Source organism: Biomphalaria glabrata, chromosome 14 (genome assembly GCF_947242115.1).
Source record: "Biomphalaria glabrata chromosome 14, xgBioGlab47.1, whole genome shotgun sequence".
Taxonomy (NCBI): domain Eukaryota; kingdom Metazoa; phylum Mollusca; class Gastropoda; family Planorbidae; genus Biomphalaria; species Biomphalaria glabrata.
In genome coordinates this window covers 9,545,725-9,561,538 of record NC_074724.1, presented here as the reverse complement: position 1 = coordinate 9,561,538, position 15,814 = coordinate 9,545,725, and the positions used below count along the sequence as shown (strand labels likewise).

The window sequence follows — 15,814 nt, the reverse complement described above, 5'->3', positions numbered from 1 at the left end:
GACATAAATCGACAGTTATTTTTATTTAATTCTTGGAAATTTCGCTGCTGCTCTAATTTAGATCTCGTGTGTGCAACACAGAACATCATTTAGCGTCTTTTTTTTTTAGTATCAACGCGAATGGTACCATAACATTTAAATATAGGCGCGTTAATAAAATGGGATCACTGGATAAATGAAAGTAGACTATGATTGAAGAAACCATTAGCATAAATAGACAGATCATTATTTTTTTTTTGTGGAACTTTCAAACAATCCAATAGGTTTTATATAGACAGCTGTTTGTGGCTGTTCGTTAAGAAAGTATCTTATAACATCATCATGAAATCAGAGACGTAAACAAATATGGCGGTTGAGTACGAAGAGAAGATTGCTAAGTAATGCTAAGAAATTAGGATTTACACGAATATTGTGTAGAACAGTGTAGAACTGTTTAACGAAATCTTGTAGGATCTTTTTTTTTTCTTCGGGTGAAATGTCTAGGGTGACTATTGATACGCCAGTATGGTTGGATGTCACAGCGGACTGGCAGCAAGGGGTATTAGACAAGTTGTACAATCAGACGGTAAAGTGCTACATCTGGACGTGACGATGCTTGCGTTCTGCACAGAATCAAATGAAAAGCATTGAAAAAAAACACAGCTTTCAGAGATTTCCTAGCACAAGTACATTCCTAATATGAAGACGTTCTTGTCGTTGATTAAGTCTAGGAAATATTCTTTTTTTGTTTTTGAGACATACATTTTAATATATTTAAGACGTAGAAATAAAAAAGTTTTTTTTTTTTTTTTACGGACATCATATCTACATGAACTTAACACCAAACTACAAGAAAAGAAGTTGATTTCGCAAATATGTGCAGACATAAGCGCCTTCTAAACGAAATTTCAACTCTTCGTTTAGAATGTGGAAAGAGTCGAAACCAATGTGGCGTAATCGCCTCACAGACAAACATCGAGGTTTAGTGTCATGGTATTCTACAATTTAGTTTCGCATAAACTTCCTACATCCCAGTAAGTGTAAGTACAAGTTCCAAGGGTTTCTAATAAAGTTTTTTTATAGTAATTTTTAAAAATGTTTTTTCTTGATGTAGCCCCTGAGTCATTTAAAATGGCACAGAACGAATACGTTGGACATTACTGGATTGAGTAGCATTAGAAAAATATATTGACAGCCACAAGGGAATGGAAATTTGATAAAAGCATTAATTTATCCACACTTTTAGAAATTGTGTGGCCGAAATTGCAAAAAAACACGTGATCATCTAGATCAGGGGTGCTCAACCTGTGGGTCGCGACCCCCTTGAAGGTCGAATGACGATTTGCCAGGGGTCGCCTAAGACCATCGAAAATTGTCTACTCTTCTATTGCTGTATGTGTGTGTGGGGGGGGGGGATCGCGGCAATGTGGTGGATTGTAAAAAGGGGTCGCCGAGCATAAAAGGTTGAGAACCGCTGATCTAGATATATAGAAATACTGCGACGTCTGTCCGATGTAGACAAAGTATTCTTAGCTTGATGTTAGTCTTAAGCTACGATAAGTCTTCAGAGCAGATGTAAGTCATTCGGTGTTCTTTGCGCAGAATTCATTTTGTTTACACAGCTTTGGGCACATTTTAGATAAGCTTTTCTAGGGACATTACTATTTTTATGTTTTGGGTTATGGATTTTTTGAAAGGAAAATAATAAATATAGGGCAGACTGACACAAAAAACACACAAATCTAAAAAACGCTTTTTTCCTTTTTATGGGGGTGGGGGGCTGCTCAAAATGTCTTTTATACACGAGAAAAATGACAAGTAAATTATACATTGGCGAACGAGTTCTTATAGCAGAATATAAACGAATGCTTCAATCTTTCTTTGTTAATTACATTTTGACAAGAATCCCTTACCTAGCATTAATTCGTTTTTCAAAACAAAATCCTGAACAATAAATATTCTTTTGTGCGTTGGCAAGAAAATTTAAGTTTAGGTCAGAAATTTAAATGTTGTAAGGTAAAAGAGTTATACCAAAGCATTATTAGTATTAATTTACTGTTTTCAAAAAAATCATGAACAGCTTTACGATTTTCAGTAGCCTTATATGATATTTTTTTTTTGCATGACAGAAAGACTGACAGAAAAGACTTAATAAAATCTGATATGTAAGACTTTTTGAGGGACTGATTTAGTACAATGTGGATGCGGCCGTCGCGCTACTTCACGAAAATCGCTGCATAAAATGTCGATTCGAACAAATGTGCGTGACATTTACATACAAAGTGCATTATTAGCGTTTATAAACAAACATATATGTCGTGTTTTCATTTTATTTGCTAGTGTACCATAAAATATATATAAGAGTTTTATGAACATCTCTTGCTCATTTTATACGTAAATAAATGGTACTGTTATCTACTTTCATTGAACATTAATTGTTAACATATAATTGATATTATCTCACTTACATTTATGTATTGTTTTAGAATTGGTGTATTTTATAGAAAAATCGCTTGCATAATTAATTTTATAAACTAAATTTACAAAACAATATGCATGATGAAATTTTTTTTTTTTTTTTTTTAATTCTCTTCTAATTTTTTATTAGGTTCGAGTGTGACTGACGTTTAGACGGACTGACGGACATTTTACGGAAACCTAATATCGGCTTTTCCCCATACGGGGGCCGCTAAAAAGAGGCGGTTCCTAAAACAATATTGGAATTTTCCGAAATGATCGAATGTTTTAGTCAGGAATGTTGTTAACGACACACTATACTTGTCAGTGGCGTGTTATACATTTTTATGGAATTAGAAAGATGATTTTTTTTTTAAATCATTGAATCTGATTGAAAGAATGTGTTGTTATGTTAAAAACTTTAAATATAGAAATACATATGTATTTGACAATGTTTATAGTAGCACTTATTTGTATGTTTCTTTTAATCTTACTTTTTAAAGTCCATATCTCAATTATGAGCCATCACAATAATTTACGTTTTTGTTTTTTCAGTATTATCACAGATAAGGGCTGTTTTTAAAGTTTTAAATGCATTCTTAATTATTTAAATTTTCCATTTTCTTTCTAGTTGTATGTAAGTAAGTGTTTCGTTTTATGCTGATGCTGAGACTGAGATCTGACCTACAATTGTCATAATGACGCAAGTGTTAGCTATAACAGCTATTTTATTGCTCGAACTACGAATTTTCGCAATCTGGACTAATGGTATGATTATGTGATAAACATTATTTCTAATTTCTTTTTACATAACCGTTTATCTTCGAAATGTCCAAAAAGATTTGAGATAAATCTTTTTTATGAACTTTTGATCCGGAGAAGGAGTCTATCCCGTGGCCAGGATGAAGGGTTGGTTTTTTATTGATACCTCAGTCTAAATCCTCATGTCAACAAGTTTATCATTTAATCACACCCGTTTTGTCATGGGTCACGGTACCATAAGCTGATTCAATGTGTTATCCCATCGCAAGAGAGGCCAGAGGCCTAGTATCAAGTTTTAAAAAATTCCGCTTAACATTTGACTGTCTCTATTGCTTAACACACACCACTGTACTGTGTAATAGATATGTTTTAGTTAGAGACAAAAAGGTGTAATATGCACTTCCACATATTCCAGGGGTTTTGCAAAACGAGGCTGTCTTAAACGATTATGATCGTAAGGATCTCGTAGAAGAATGCAAAGACTTCTTGACTCTGAATGATACATTGGTCATGAACGGTGAAGTTTCTGTACTTGAAAGTGAGAATGCTAATATTGCAATCATGAGAAAAAGTCTACAAGAAAAGGAATTTGTAGAGGTAAAAGCTGTTTAAATTGTTTCACAAATTAATAAGCACTTGACAATACTTGACATTATTCTGTAAGTCTGATTGTAAAATCCTTCTTATGAAATACTTCTTAAAGTGAAGAATTTATTTTTCTTTGGTAATGATTTGAGTGTTTAAATACAGTAATAAAATAGTACTAAACTCCAATATATAAAAACTGGACAATAGCTAAAATATCATTATTCCTAAAATGCAATTAAAGATGTGAGACCCTATTTTCTAAATCAACATTATGGTCAGTGATTCGTTTATGTATGTTCTTAGAAAGCATTACAATGAAATACCAGGTTACACATTTATTTTTTCGCTTTCAGATAGATTACGTTTTTCTCAGCAAATGCTTATTTAGAACTAATTTCTACTGCACTCCTAAAAAGAACCAGCCAAACGTTTATGACGTAGTTCTCAACACAACGATCAACTCTCGGCGTTATGATCAAGCTAAAATAAAGCTGAAATTGCAGCTAGACAAAAGAGATATTTACAGTAAGGATGTGGTGCTTCCCAAGCTATTTAGTAAGTAATAACCTTTTTATTTATTTTTATAAACATAATATCACATTTGTGAAATGATTTGTATAATCATCCTTTTTCTTAGCTTCATTTTGTAACTACATTTTGGCTAAGTTTTTTTTTTTTGTTTCCCATTATGTATACAGAATACATGGCCATGGCAGGATTTTTTAGGGGTTTTTTTTGTTTTTTTTTTTGGAGGGGGTGGAATGGGGATTATTTTTTTCCTCTTTCCCCCATAATTAATCTTTAATCAATCCATCATTTCATTCTTTAGATCTTTTGTTTGGTAACCCAAGTATGCTATCTCTGGTGTTTGTGGAACGACAGTGGACACCCTTCCCTTGCCAGCCAGGGTTCTGGGGGAACACTATGAGTTCTTCCAGCGGGGTCTGGCCAAGCATTTTTCCGGTATTTGAAACTAAATAATGCATATTGTCAGGTTTTTACAGTGCATTATCTTCCTACTCTTGTTTAAAAAAAATGTTGGTAAGGTATCAAATCTACGCTTTACTTATGGAGTCCAGCGACATGTAGAAAGCAGTAACTATTGTTTTTGCTTTAGTTTTTTACTGGGAAGAGCAGTTAAACGCTAACCCCTTTTGGCTGTACTCATGAAAGGGATAGGTAAACTTAGTACCACTTGGCCGAACTCATGGAAGGATAGTTAAACTTAGTACCACTTGGCCGAACTCATGGAAGGGATAGTTAAACTTAGTACCACTTGGCCGAACTCATGGAAGGGATAGTTAAACTTAGTACCACTTGGCCGAACTCATGGAAGGGATAGTTAAACTTAGTACCACTTGGCTGAACTCATGTAAGGAATAGTTAAACTTAGTACCACTTGGCCGAACTCATGGAAGGGATAGTTAAACTTAGTATCACTTGGCCGAACTCATGGAAGGGATAGTTAAACTTAGTATCACTTGGTCGAACTCATGGAAGGGATAGTTAAACTTAGTACCACTTGGCCGAACTCATGGAAGGGATAGTTAAACTTAGTACCACTTGGCCGAACTCATGGAAGAGATAGTTAAACTTAGTACCACTTGGCCGAACTCATGGAAGGGATAGTTAAACTTAGTACCACTTGGCCGAACTCATGGAAGGGATAGTTAAACTTAGTACCACTTGGCCGAACTCATGGAAGGGATAGTTATTTTAATACCACTTGGCCGAACTCATGGAATTTGGTGAATGCCGTTTGTTTTAGTTTTATACTAAAGAGAAGTTTTTAACCTTAAATTGAAAACCCTCAGAAGGGGTTTCAAAACTCAAAACCCTTTGGAAAGGGGGGGGGGGGCTAAACTATACAGCTCCTTTTGGCCACTTTCATAGAATTCGATAAAGTTTGCTTTTATTTTATTTTTATTTATTTATTTTCACTTTTATTTTTATTGAAGATGAGATTTAACCTCAAAACTCCCTTGCACAGCTGGGAAAAAGATTTAAAGCAAAAAAAGTCACAAAATTCCCCATTTCTAGAGGGGGGAGGTTCGGTTTCGGCTACGCTTATGACAGAAAAAGATTCAAGGATACACTTAAGAAACAATGCAATTAATTTGTATATCTTTTTTGGAGCGTCTGAGTTCACCCAACTCTAATAAGTACCTTACATTAGATGTTGAAAAGTAAAGGCGGTTGGTCGTTGTGATGGCCACATTACACTCTCGTTATAACCGTGAGACAAAGAGACAAATGACCTTTACATCATATGTCATATAGACTGGTCTGAAAGTAAAACATTACTAGATGAAATCGAAATTTATGTTCAGTAATTGTGTAATGTTTCAGATTTGTCTTCAGTACATCTGACAATCGACGGATTAAAACTCACATCTACTAACAAAACAGTGACTTTGGAATCTAACAGTTTTACACTTTGCTGCCCCCCTCTGCGATACCCATGTAATGTTGTTGTATTTGCTGAGGGTCACGTTCATGAAACTAGATCTAAATGCTATACACATACAACAGCCCAAACAATGAACTACAGACTCGGTTTCTTTGTATGTGGTTCTGAGCACTATTCTAATCACTTCGACGTGCTTATCAATATAGGTAATTAAAAGTAACAAAGATTTATTTTAAAGTACTTTTTTTAAAATGATGTAGTTTTAGATATGCATAACATATTTTACCGAAATTCCATCTCATTAAACATTTTTGACTTCTTAGCGTTAGATACATTTTTGTGCTGTATTATAGAAAGCATGATTAACATGCCATATATGTGTGTATATTACAGTTTTGCAATCACCTGCAGCAGAAGGCAGTACGTTCACCATTGTAATCATTGTCGTCTTAGTTATAGCACTAATTCTATTAGTTTCAATTTTGATATATGTGTACCGTTCGATAAGAAAGTCCAAAAAACATAATGACATCAATGTATCACCTACCGCTAAAAGGTAGGCACAATTTTTATGTCTCGTAATTAAAAAAAAAATTAAAAAACTTAATTTTCTAAGTAATGATATTATTCTGTTATTTACGGTTATTTCATTACATTTTAGTTATTATTTTTAAGCATTTTAGTCAAAGATACTACCATGACATTTTTTTTTTTACATTATGTGCTTCAATGAAATAGTCTGCTTTAAGATGCTTAAAACTGTTGGTCATCTATCAAGGGGGGTTGGAATTTGAAATTAGTTATATTTGTTAAGAGCCTAAACGTAGATTAGTCATCTTCATTCAGATAAACCTTCGCCTAAAAAAAATATCAAAAGGGCTCTATAAAATAATTATACAAAAGAGTAAAACCAGGTCCGACCAAGTCCGACGATGTACAAGGAATATTCAAGCCACGAACTTGTTTTGGTTGTCTAAAAAAAAATTAAGAATTATTTGGATTTATTTTTCACTTCAAAGAAACTGAACTATTATTGAAATTGAAATGTATGAGTTATATTGGAGACAAAAGGAGGACAACTCTTTTTAATAGCTTCACTTGTTTTTTGATAGAAATATAGCAGACTGACAGACCATCGACACAAAAACAAATAACAGTTTTTTCTCCTTACTTTAGTCGTTAAAAAATACAGATTTTGTTTGAAATGTATGAGGGAATAAAATTAATATAGGAATCTCTCACAATCTCTTTCTCTCTCTCTTTCTCTTTCTCTCTTCTGTGTATCTGTGTCCTGAATGTATATCATTTCCTCTGTTTTCTATAAATTAATATGTGTTTTTTTATGATTACAAAATATGTATTTTTTGTACGGCTGCCATGTCCTGTGGTATTCTATTTTTACTTCTCGAATCCGTCCCACTTCTGTCTTATGGTAGCTTTGGACTAATATGTAATAGGGAGGAATATACGAAAAATGTAAACATACAAAAATATGTAGAAATGTATGTTAATATAGTACAATCCGTGTTTCCATGTGTCATCGTCATGTCTTTCTGTGTATTTTTAGTTTGAATTTATTGATTTGTAAACTTGTATTTAGATCTCCAAAAGACAAAGACAACGAAGTAAAAATTCAGCTGGAAAGGTAAGTCAAATAAATAATTAGAAATAAAATCGTTGTATCCCCATTACACACTGAAGATATTGACAATTATTATAAAGTTAAATATCGATTTAAGCAATGATATACATGTTACCCTATTCTCTCCTTGCAAAGTTAACACCCATAAAAAAAACTAAATTCACATAGTATACTGTAATTAAAGTTTGCGAGATTGACCCTAGAGAAGAAAATTGTAACCATTTCTATTTTTGTTTTCCTTTTTACTTCTTATATTAGCTTTTATCATGTAATTTTGCATTTTTTTAATTAATTATTTCTTCAGTGCAAGCATGAGTAGTACGAAAGCAAGGTAAGACATGATTCACGGGCAGTAGTTATAAACCACTTTATTTTCATAGCTCTTAAACTAGCTGCGATTCTATCAACGATACTATAATGAATGCATTAAAAATTTTAGGGGGTCATGAATTAGTTTTGATAGGCAATAGTTGATTTGCATCATGATAGACAAATACAATTGTTTTAGTAGTTGTCATCTTACTGATATGCATTTTATATTTTATAATTAAAGTAACTATAGCATATTCAGCTAAAACAATGTTTCCTAATTTTTTTTTTATTTTTAATTGCAGTAAGCGAAGAGGCAAGAAACAGTAAATTTCTAATTAAAACAAAAAATTTCATTTGTGTTACAGATATACTTAAAGGGAAATTGTTTGATATAGTGAGGAATATTTAATGTGTGTTCTATTATTGTGTTTGTCTCATTTTTTTTTACCGTACGTAAGTTTATGGATAACATAAACACCAATATCCATACTTTGCAAGAGTATCAGAACATATTTATAAAGGCAGACACACCCCAAAATAAATAAAGGGACCACCAGCCGCACATTCTTTATTGTCCTTTTATTGAACTATCTAATGTGATCTACAGGAGATTTATGGAAATATCTTTGCTTGAACTGTTGGAGGCAAAGTCTTAGTAAACGCCAGAAACCCTAGCACGGCTGAACAATGGAAGATTGAAATTAGAAATTTTATCTAATATAATAGGAACTGTTTTATTAAACTGACGTGATCCATAATGTTAGGGGCTGTCCTCTTTAAATGTGCAAGTACACCATTTCACCCATATTTGATTGAAGTCCAAAATCAAATCGGTGGCATCATTATCACAAATGACTGTCAGAAAGGATTTCATCCAACGGCCATACGTGAGCTCTTCATCCCATGTTCTGTCCATTTTTAGGTTGTCCATTTTTAGGTTGTCCATTTTTAGGTTATCCATTTTTAGTTTGTCCATTTTTAGTTTGTCCATTTTTAGGTTTTCCATTTTTAGGTTGTCCATTTTTAGGTTGTCCATTTTTAGTTTGTCCATTTTTAGGTTGTCCATTTTTAGTTTGTCCATTTTTAGGTTGTCCATTTTTAGGTTGTCCATTTTTAGGTTGTCCATTTTTAGGTTGTCCTTTTTTCCAGTTTGTCCATTTTTAGGTTGTCCATTTTTAGGTTGTCCATTTTTAGGTTGTCCATTTTTAGGTTGCCATTTTTAGGTTGGGCAGTACCATGTACTTAGCGCTCAGCAGACGAGTACCCAAGGTAACACCATAGTAACCTGGTTCGCTACAGTTATTCGTGTATCTAGTTCTACTAGACGTTTCCACCGAGACGCCACGTCTAGGCTTCGGAAGCTGAAGTTCTCACCAACCAGATGCCAGTACTGGTAGTTTGGCCAGTTTTAACATTTAAGCACACAATCCGCCAAGCATTTATCCTGATTATTAAGTCTTTAGGAAGGCATGCATTTTTTTTAATAGACAAAGGGAGCTTATCTGCAATTAAACACTTGGCTATAGCAATCTTTGAAAACCTATGCAAACAAAGATATACAACAAAATAGTAAATTACAATTTATGTTTCTAGTTAGTGCTGACTATTTAAGTTATGAGTTCTTCACTTGAGATAATTTTGTAAAAGAGAATAGATAGTCTAAACTAAATTCCACATTATTAATGGTCTTAACTTACACAAATGTCTTATTTTGGATATCACATATACATATATATGTTTTAAAGTATACAGTGATGCATATAGTTCTAATGATTTGTCATAAATATGCACCTAAAAAGACAAAAAAACATTTTATATTTTAAACATTAACATTTCCGCCTCTTTAGATCACAAAGTGACACTATGCCTCTTATTTGTCCTGTTTTAATACTTTTTAAATCATAATGTTTAATTCATCGTGGGAACGTTTACTGGATAGATGCCGGCTAGTCTGAGATACGCCATAGAATCTCATCTTCAAGGTCATGGGTTCGAACCCTGAAAAGGCTTCTTCCCTCACCGTCATACAACAGGTTTGGGTTATGAATAGTACGGATATAATAGTTCTTAATTCTTAAGAAACATGTAAACTATGAGAAACAAAACAAATATATGTTTAATTTATATTTTCAAATATTATATTTATTAATACAGTTAAATTGTGTGATATGATTACATTGAAATAAATACAATATAAAAATTCAATGTCATTTCGTATTCATTGTCATTATGGTGACTTCAAATTACATTGCTTGCTGTGTGTTTGTTGTGTGTTTACGTACCCACGAAAAGGACATACAGATATATAAAGGAAGATAGGCAGTGGCGTAGCTAGGAATTTGTGGGCCCGGGGGCTTGACCTTTTTGGGGCCCCCTGCATTTTGACTTACGACATTTCATGAGATAATGTACTTAATGAATATAAAAGTCTAAATTCAAATTGGTACAGCATATCAGTGACATCATTTAGATCAATTCTGTAAAGTATTTTAACTCACGGTTCGTAAATGTTGCCTTTAGATTTATGTCCAACAGACGTTTCTGCAAGCCAGGTAGATGGCCACTCATATATCGCGGCTTCGTTATCATAGGTTTGACCTCTGCACAGATCAAAGTCCAGTTCAATGTCTTGAAGAGTTTTTAAAACAAGTTCTTCATAATGTTGTGCATCTGGTTTCACAATTTTAAAGTAGCCAATGAATGACTCTTATATGTAAATTCTCGAAATCCAAGTAAAGAAATATAATGGATACTTGTATTTAGCGAGAAACAACCATAAACAACTATAATGATAATGAAACAAATCCTATATACCAAGTATGGCTGAAAGCAATCCCGCACGGAAAAAAAACTTAATCTGTGTGGAATACATGTGACAGGGTCATTAGCTTATTTGAAACGTGAGATTGCAAGATTTCATTGCGATGGCGTAAAATTGAATATCAAATACAATAAACAATTTTGGACACTCATTTGCCCCCCCCCCCTCAAATGGTGACACGGGGGACTTTCAAATGTATACCCTACTTTCCCCACCCTAGTTACGCCACTCAAGATAGAAGCGAATTTCTTTTTCTGTCGAATTGATTGTAAATGTTGAGGTAAACAATTAACCTAACAATAATGTATTGGTGATTGTGTTCGAATGTGAAACTCAGGATGGTATCATAGTTTGGTCTACAGAGTCATGCTGAATCGAACCAAAATGCATGGCAGAAATTCGAATACTGTTGAAAGAAAAATCAGACAGATAAGATAAGATAATTTAATTGGACAAAAGAAAAGGAAATTTAGTTTGAGTACAACAGTCTACCTCATCATTACTATTACAATAAAAGAAATATAAATGCAAACACAAACACCATTCACATATATGATATGCACACACACACATACACACGAGCGTGACCAGTACTTTATGAATTAAGCTTCTATAGTAGTTTTCTGTGACATTAGAACACCCTGAGTAAAAGTGGGATAAAGGATAGAGAAGTAGGAAGGGATGGAGTGAAAGAAAGATGAAGAAACAGAGAGATGGGATAAAGAGATAGAGACAGGGGACTAGAGAAGTGATGAGAGAGAAACGGACGATTAGATTACAAAGTGATAAAGACCAAGAGAGAAAGAGAGAGAGAGAGAGCGAGATGAAATAGAAAAAAGACAAAAGAATGAACGACAAATCTAATGTAACGAATGATTTGTATAAAGTATTCTAAATTATATCATATGTTTTTGTTAATACACGAAAATTAAACCAATAAATAAATAATATTAAGCTTTAGTTAATTCATATGAAATGTTAGTTAGTATAATTGCCATTTTTTACAGAAATATTTCCTTTGTCTTTCTATTTGTTGTTTTGCTGCGTGATGATATGTATCTTCATCGATGATCAGAAAGAATTAATCTTTACAAGTATATACTATGTGTTGTTGTGGCTCTTCCGCGGTGTCGAAGCCAATCAATGAAGTAAACAGGAGGTAACCTTCAAACTAATTCAGTAACACCGGCGAAATGCCAAAACAAGCAATATAGATAGTCGGCACCATAAACACAATAAACACCTTTAATACTTAAGAAGGAATCCGTCGAATGTCTCTTAGTAAAGCCGTATATCTATTACTGGTTATTTCTAATGTTCTACACAAAGCGTCTTAATTATAGCGTAACTTACAGCGTTCTTGTTTTTTAAAGATCTGTGACGTCACTTGTCACTAAGTAAAACTTTCCCCTTATTTCAGAAACAAATAACTAAATCCTTATCATGTCATAACAATGCTTTAATTGAAAAAAAAAAAAAACTAATATTAATTAATTTAAGTTATGTTTTGCATAATAGCAAACCCTGTCTTAAAAAGAGAGAAAGACAGAGAGAAATAGAAAGAGGGAGAGAAAGAGAGGGGTAAGGGGGCTGCACAGTGTAAAAAAAAAAACATCGATTTTGGTCAAAAAATTTCGAGTATGAACAATTATCTGTTAATACTGAACTAGATCTTGCATATATAGATCGTTATAGAGTTAAGAGCAAAAATTGACACTATTTAATCTTATTTTTACTGTCTAATATTGCTGACACATTTTTTTTTTATATTTTTAAGCGACGTTTTATAAGGCGCCTGTCTGGTCGTGAGATATGCGCTATGGTATGTTGATATCTATGAGGAAATAACCAACTTAGTGATACAGCATTTTATGCACCTAGAAAAACTGAAGGTACAATTGCTAAAGATAAAAAAAAATAAGAATGAAATAGATTAACTTATTGCTGATAACCTACCTCCATCTTACAAGCGGACGGCCACGCCTGCCAACACTAGCATAAGTCAAACTACAACCTGACAAAGCCTACTTACTCTTCCTCCAAGATGTCATCTCCCTATACACCACCATCCCACATGCTGACGGTCCTAAAGACATTAGTTACTTTTTAGAAATACCAGAAAATAAACACAAATCGATCTCCACTGACCTAGTTCGCCTAACGGAACTTGTACTAACTCTCAACTCCTTCGAATTTAATGGGCCATTTCTTTTACCTTATCAGTGGAGTAGCTATAGGTACGGCATTCAGTCCTTCTTATGCTTGCCTATTCATGAGCTTCTTAGAGCTTACTATTTGTTCATTGTATTAGGGTCCTAAGTCAGAATTTAATAGGAGATACATTGATGATGGGTTTGGCATAACATCTCTGCAGAGGATGAACTTGTCTAATTTATTCAGCCCACTAATAGCTTCAATCCAGAAAAGTTTTACTTATACTAACTTTATCACTTGTTAGACATGCAAATAGACCTAACCAAAATTCCTTCAACATCTACCAATTACAACTGATAAAGGTCTTGAGGAACGAACGTCTTCCAGTTACAATCTCCGGCAGGGTTTCCAATATGTATGTTTATTGTATCTTCAGGGAACAAGACCAGAAAAAGAAGCAGACAAAGAAAAGTGATTGGAAGGCAACATACAAGGAACATACAAGAAAGAAAGTCCACAGATAATGTGTGATGCCACAATGGCTTCTCAGATTAAGGAATAGGTGATGATGAAGGTGATGGTGATGATGTAATTAAATGTTCAACAAAGCTTTCACGTTTTAAATATTCTGAATAAATTAAGAAGGAAGTTAGAGACTAGACAGACAGCTAAATCTGAACAAAAACAATAGAAGCGTGTACCTCTTTTGAAACCCACTTGGTATATGAGTTGTTCTTAATTGTAATATAAAAAAACGCTCTTTTCCAAGTGCTTATTGATAGCATGTGCCGATATTATAATTATTCTGATTTAAGCAGCGACCTTTCAGTCACAAGTAAATCTTACACTGTGTTACCCACAATGCGTAAATACCATAGCACATCCAAAATTTTGAAAAGTCAAATTATTTTGCCTGTGAGATGAACTGAGATATCTTTATTATCGAGATGGGCTACAAAGTAACTTTGTACATAGATCATAACTATTTATACTGACGCACGACAACACCTCTAATTTTACAAATCTAACTCTGTCTGTCTGTCTGGCTAAATATACACGTTAATTCTCCCACATCCAATCTCGGATAAGTTGAAATTGTTCAAAATTATTTTTTTTTACCCGACAACACAAGAATAAAAATAAAATAAAAAACAATACAATTATTTAAATGACTATTTGTAATTAATTATTTTGTTTGGTATCTTGAGCAAGGGAAACAAATTGTACTTGACAGATGTGGTGGTATAAGTTGAATTAGTTCCCTTGAGGACTTTAGCCCCACAGTTAACATTTTGTATGCAATAAGAAAATCATTATGTAAACATTCTCTAAGGTACCCCCTATTTCCCTCCCCTTTCCCAACTGGTCCAGACAAGTGATAGGATTATAGCTCGATGAGAAAGCTAAAAGCTAAACAGAAACAATTTGTCAAAGTATTTCTTATCGCACAGATTTATGTCTAGGCCAATAAAACAAATAATTACACAACTGATTTTAAATATATTTCTATTTCAAAGAATAAATAAATAGTTGACAGAAACTTTCAACAGCTATAGCTATTTAATTATGCTTTAAATAGTCCCATATATTAACAAGTGTTTGCTTTGACATTTTACAAAGATTTATCATATCGCCTTACGTCAAATGAACAGTTTTTAGAAGTCATGTATAACAGTTGTATAAAATTAGGGAAGATATTTGTTTTCTACCCAGGGTATACCATATACCAAATGAATAAAAATACTAAGTTAATAAAATGGTTTCTAATATTTTTAAACTAACAAAACATTGTTTAAAAAAAATCAAGGTCTTGCTTAAATGAGTTGCAAGATTTATATTGTTGTTGAGATTTCTTTCTGTTTACAAATATGTGCACCTTCAAGTCTGCAATTGTCAATCTTGACTCATAACTGGCTCTGCCTTCTGCTTCCTCTTCTATTCTTTGACCTGTAACGCCAATCTGCTCATCTTTTTAAAGTTCAAGGAAGCGTAAATGACACTGCCATCGCTTTGTGTGGACTTGGAGGTTTGTAAACTCTGACCTTCAGACATGTGGTCAAGAGTCACATATACTAAACCTTCATTGGATATTTGTCTCGAAGAACCCTGTTGAAAAAATAAAGATACTGTAAAATAACTCAATGATAAGACGCGTAGAAGACGGGTTTAATTGGGGATTTCCTTAGTGATGCGACGGTACATTAAAAACATAGAAAGGAAATAGATTAGAGACAGACTAACGGACGAGAGATGCCTCTTGTAGTAACACTTAGGAAATGACATGTTGTACTAAGCAGACTACGTGAACTGTGCCCTTCTAATTTAAATAATTGTGATATTCTCAAAGGACGATTTAGCTTATTCTTTTTGTTCTGTTGAGATTGTGAATATTTAAGAGCTCGTGACTACAAACAGAAAACACCAATGAAAGTCAGATTACATTCACCATCAAGTCAACAGAAATAGCAACTTCTCCCCTCATCAGACGTAATAGAAAAAAAGATATGTTTCTTTATCTCTGTCATTGCCTATCGCTCTACCGGTACCCCGACAAAATGGCGGAGATAAACTAGCGCGAAAAAAATAGCGCCGACAAATAGCGCAGAAAAAATATATTTCAGTCATTTTAAAATATTAATAGAGCCATTTTTTTTTATGTTATCACTATTTTTCAGTCATTTTGCAGGAA

At 33.5% G+C, this 15,814-nt stretch overlaps 2 protein-coding genes across 10 annotated transcripts in view; one reads left to right on the top strand and one right to left on the bottom strand.

Annotated features, from left to right (window-relative positions):
- Positions 1–2,654: 2,654 nt before the first annotated feature.
- LOC106055240 (uncharacterized) lies at positions 2,655–10,355 on the top strand. 8 transcript variants are annotated; one of them, XM_056010251.1, is made up of 10 exons: positions 2,655–2,759; positions 3,068–3,204; positions 3,614–3,795; positions 4,140–4,341; positions 6,136–6,402; positions 6,590–6,752; positions 7,797–7,841; positions 8,143–8,169; positions 8,453–9,282; positions 9,315–10,355. In XM_056010251.1, the coding sequence occupies exons 2-9, from the start codon at positions 3,135–3,137 to the stop codon at positions 8,475–8,477; spliced, it is 981 nt and encodes a 326-aa protein (XP_055866226.1). In that variant the 5' UTR covers positions 2,655–2,759; positions 3,068–3,134; the 3' UTR covers positions 8,478–9,282; positions 9,315–10,355. The 8 variants fall into 8 exon arrangements, with proteins under 8 accessions (XP_055866226.1, XP_055866229.1, XP_055866231.1 ...); XM_056010254.1 differs by having other exon boundaries at positions 2,757–2,877; XM_056010256.1 differs by lacking the exon at positions 2,655–2,759 and adding an exon at positions 2,766–2,909 and having other exon boundaries at positions 8,453–9,177; positions 9,374–10,355.
- A 54-nt stretch (positions 10,356–10,409) lies between these two features.
- Positions 10,410–15,814, bottom strand: part of LOC106051064 (uncharacterized) — a 40,556-nt gene continuing 35,151 nt past the window's right edge. For both annotated transcript variants that reach the window (XM_056010246.1, XM_056010247.1), the window contains one exon: positions 10,410–15,231. In XM_056010246.1, the coding sequence (XP_055866221.1) occupies positions 15,061–15,231 (171 nt within the window). In that variant the 3' untranslated portion in view covers positions 10,410–15,060. The remainder of the gene's footprint in view (positions 15,232–15,814) is intronic.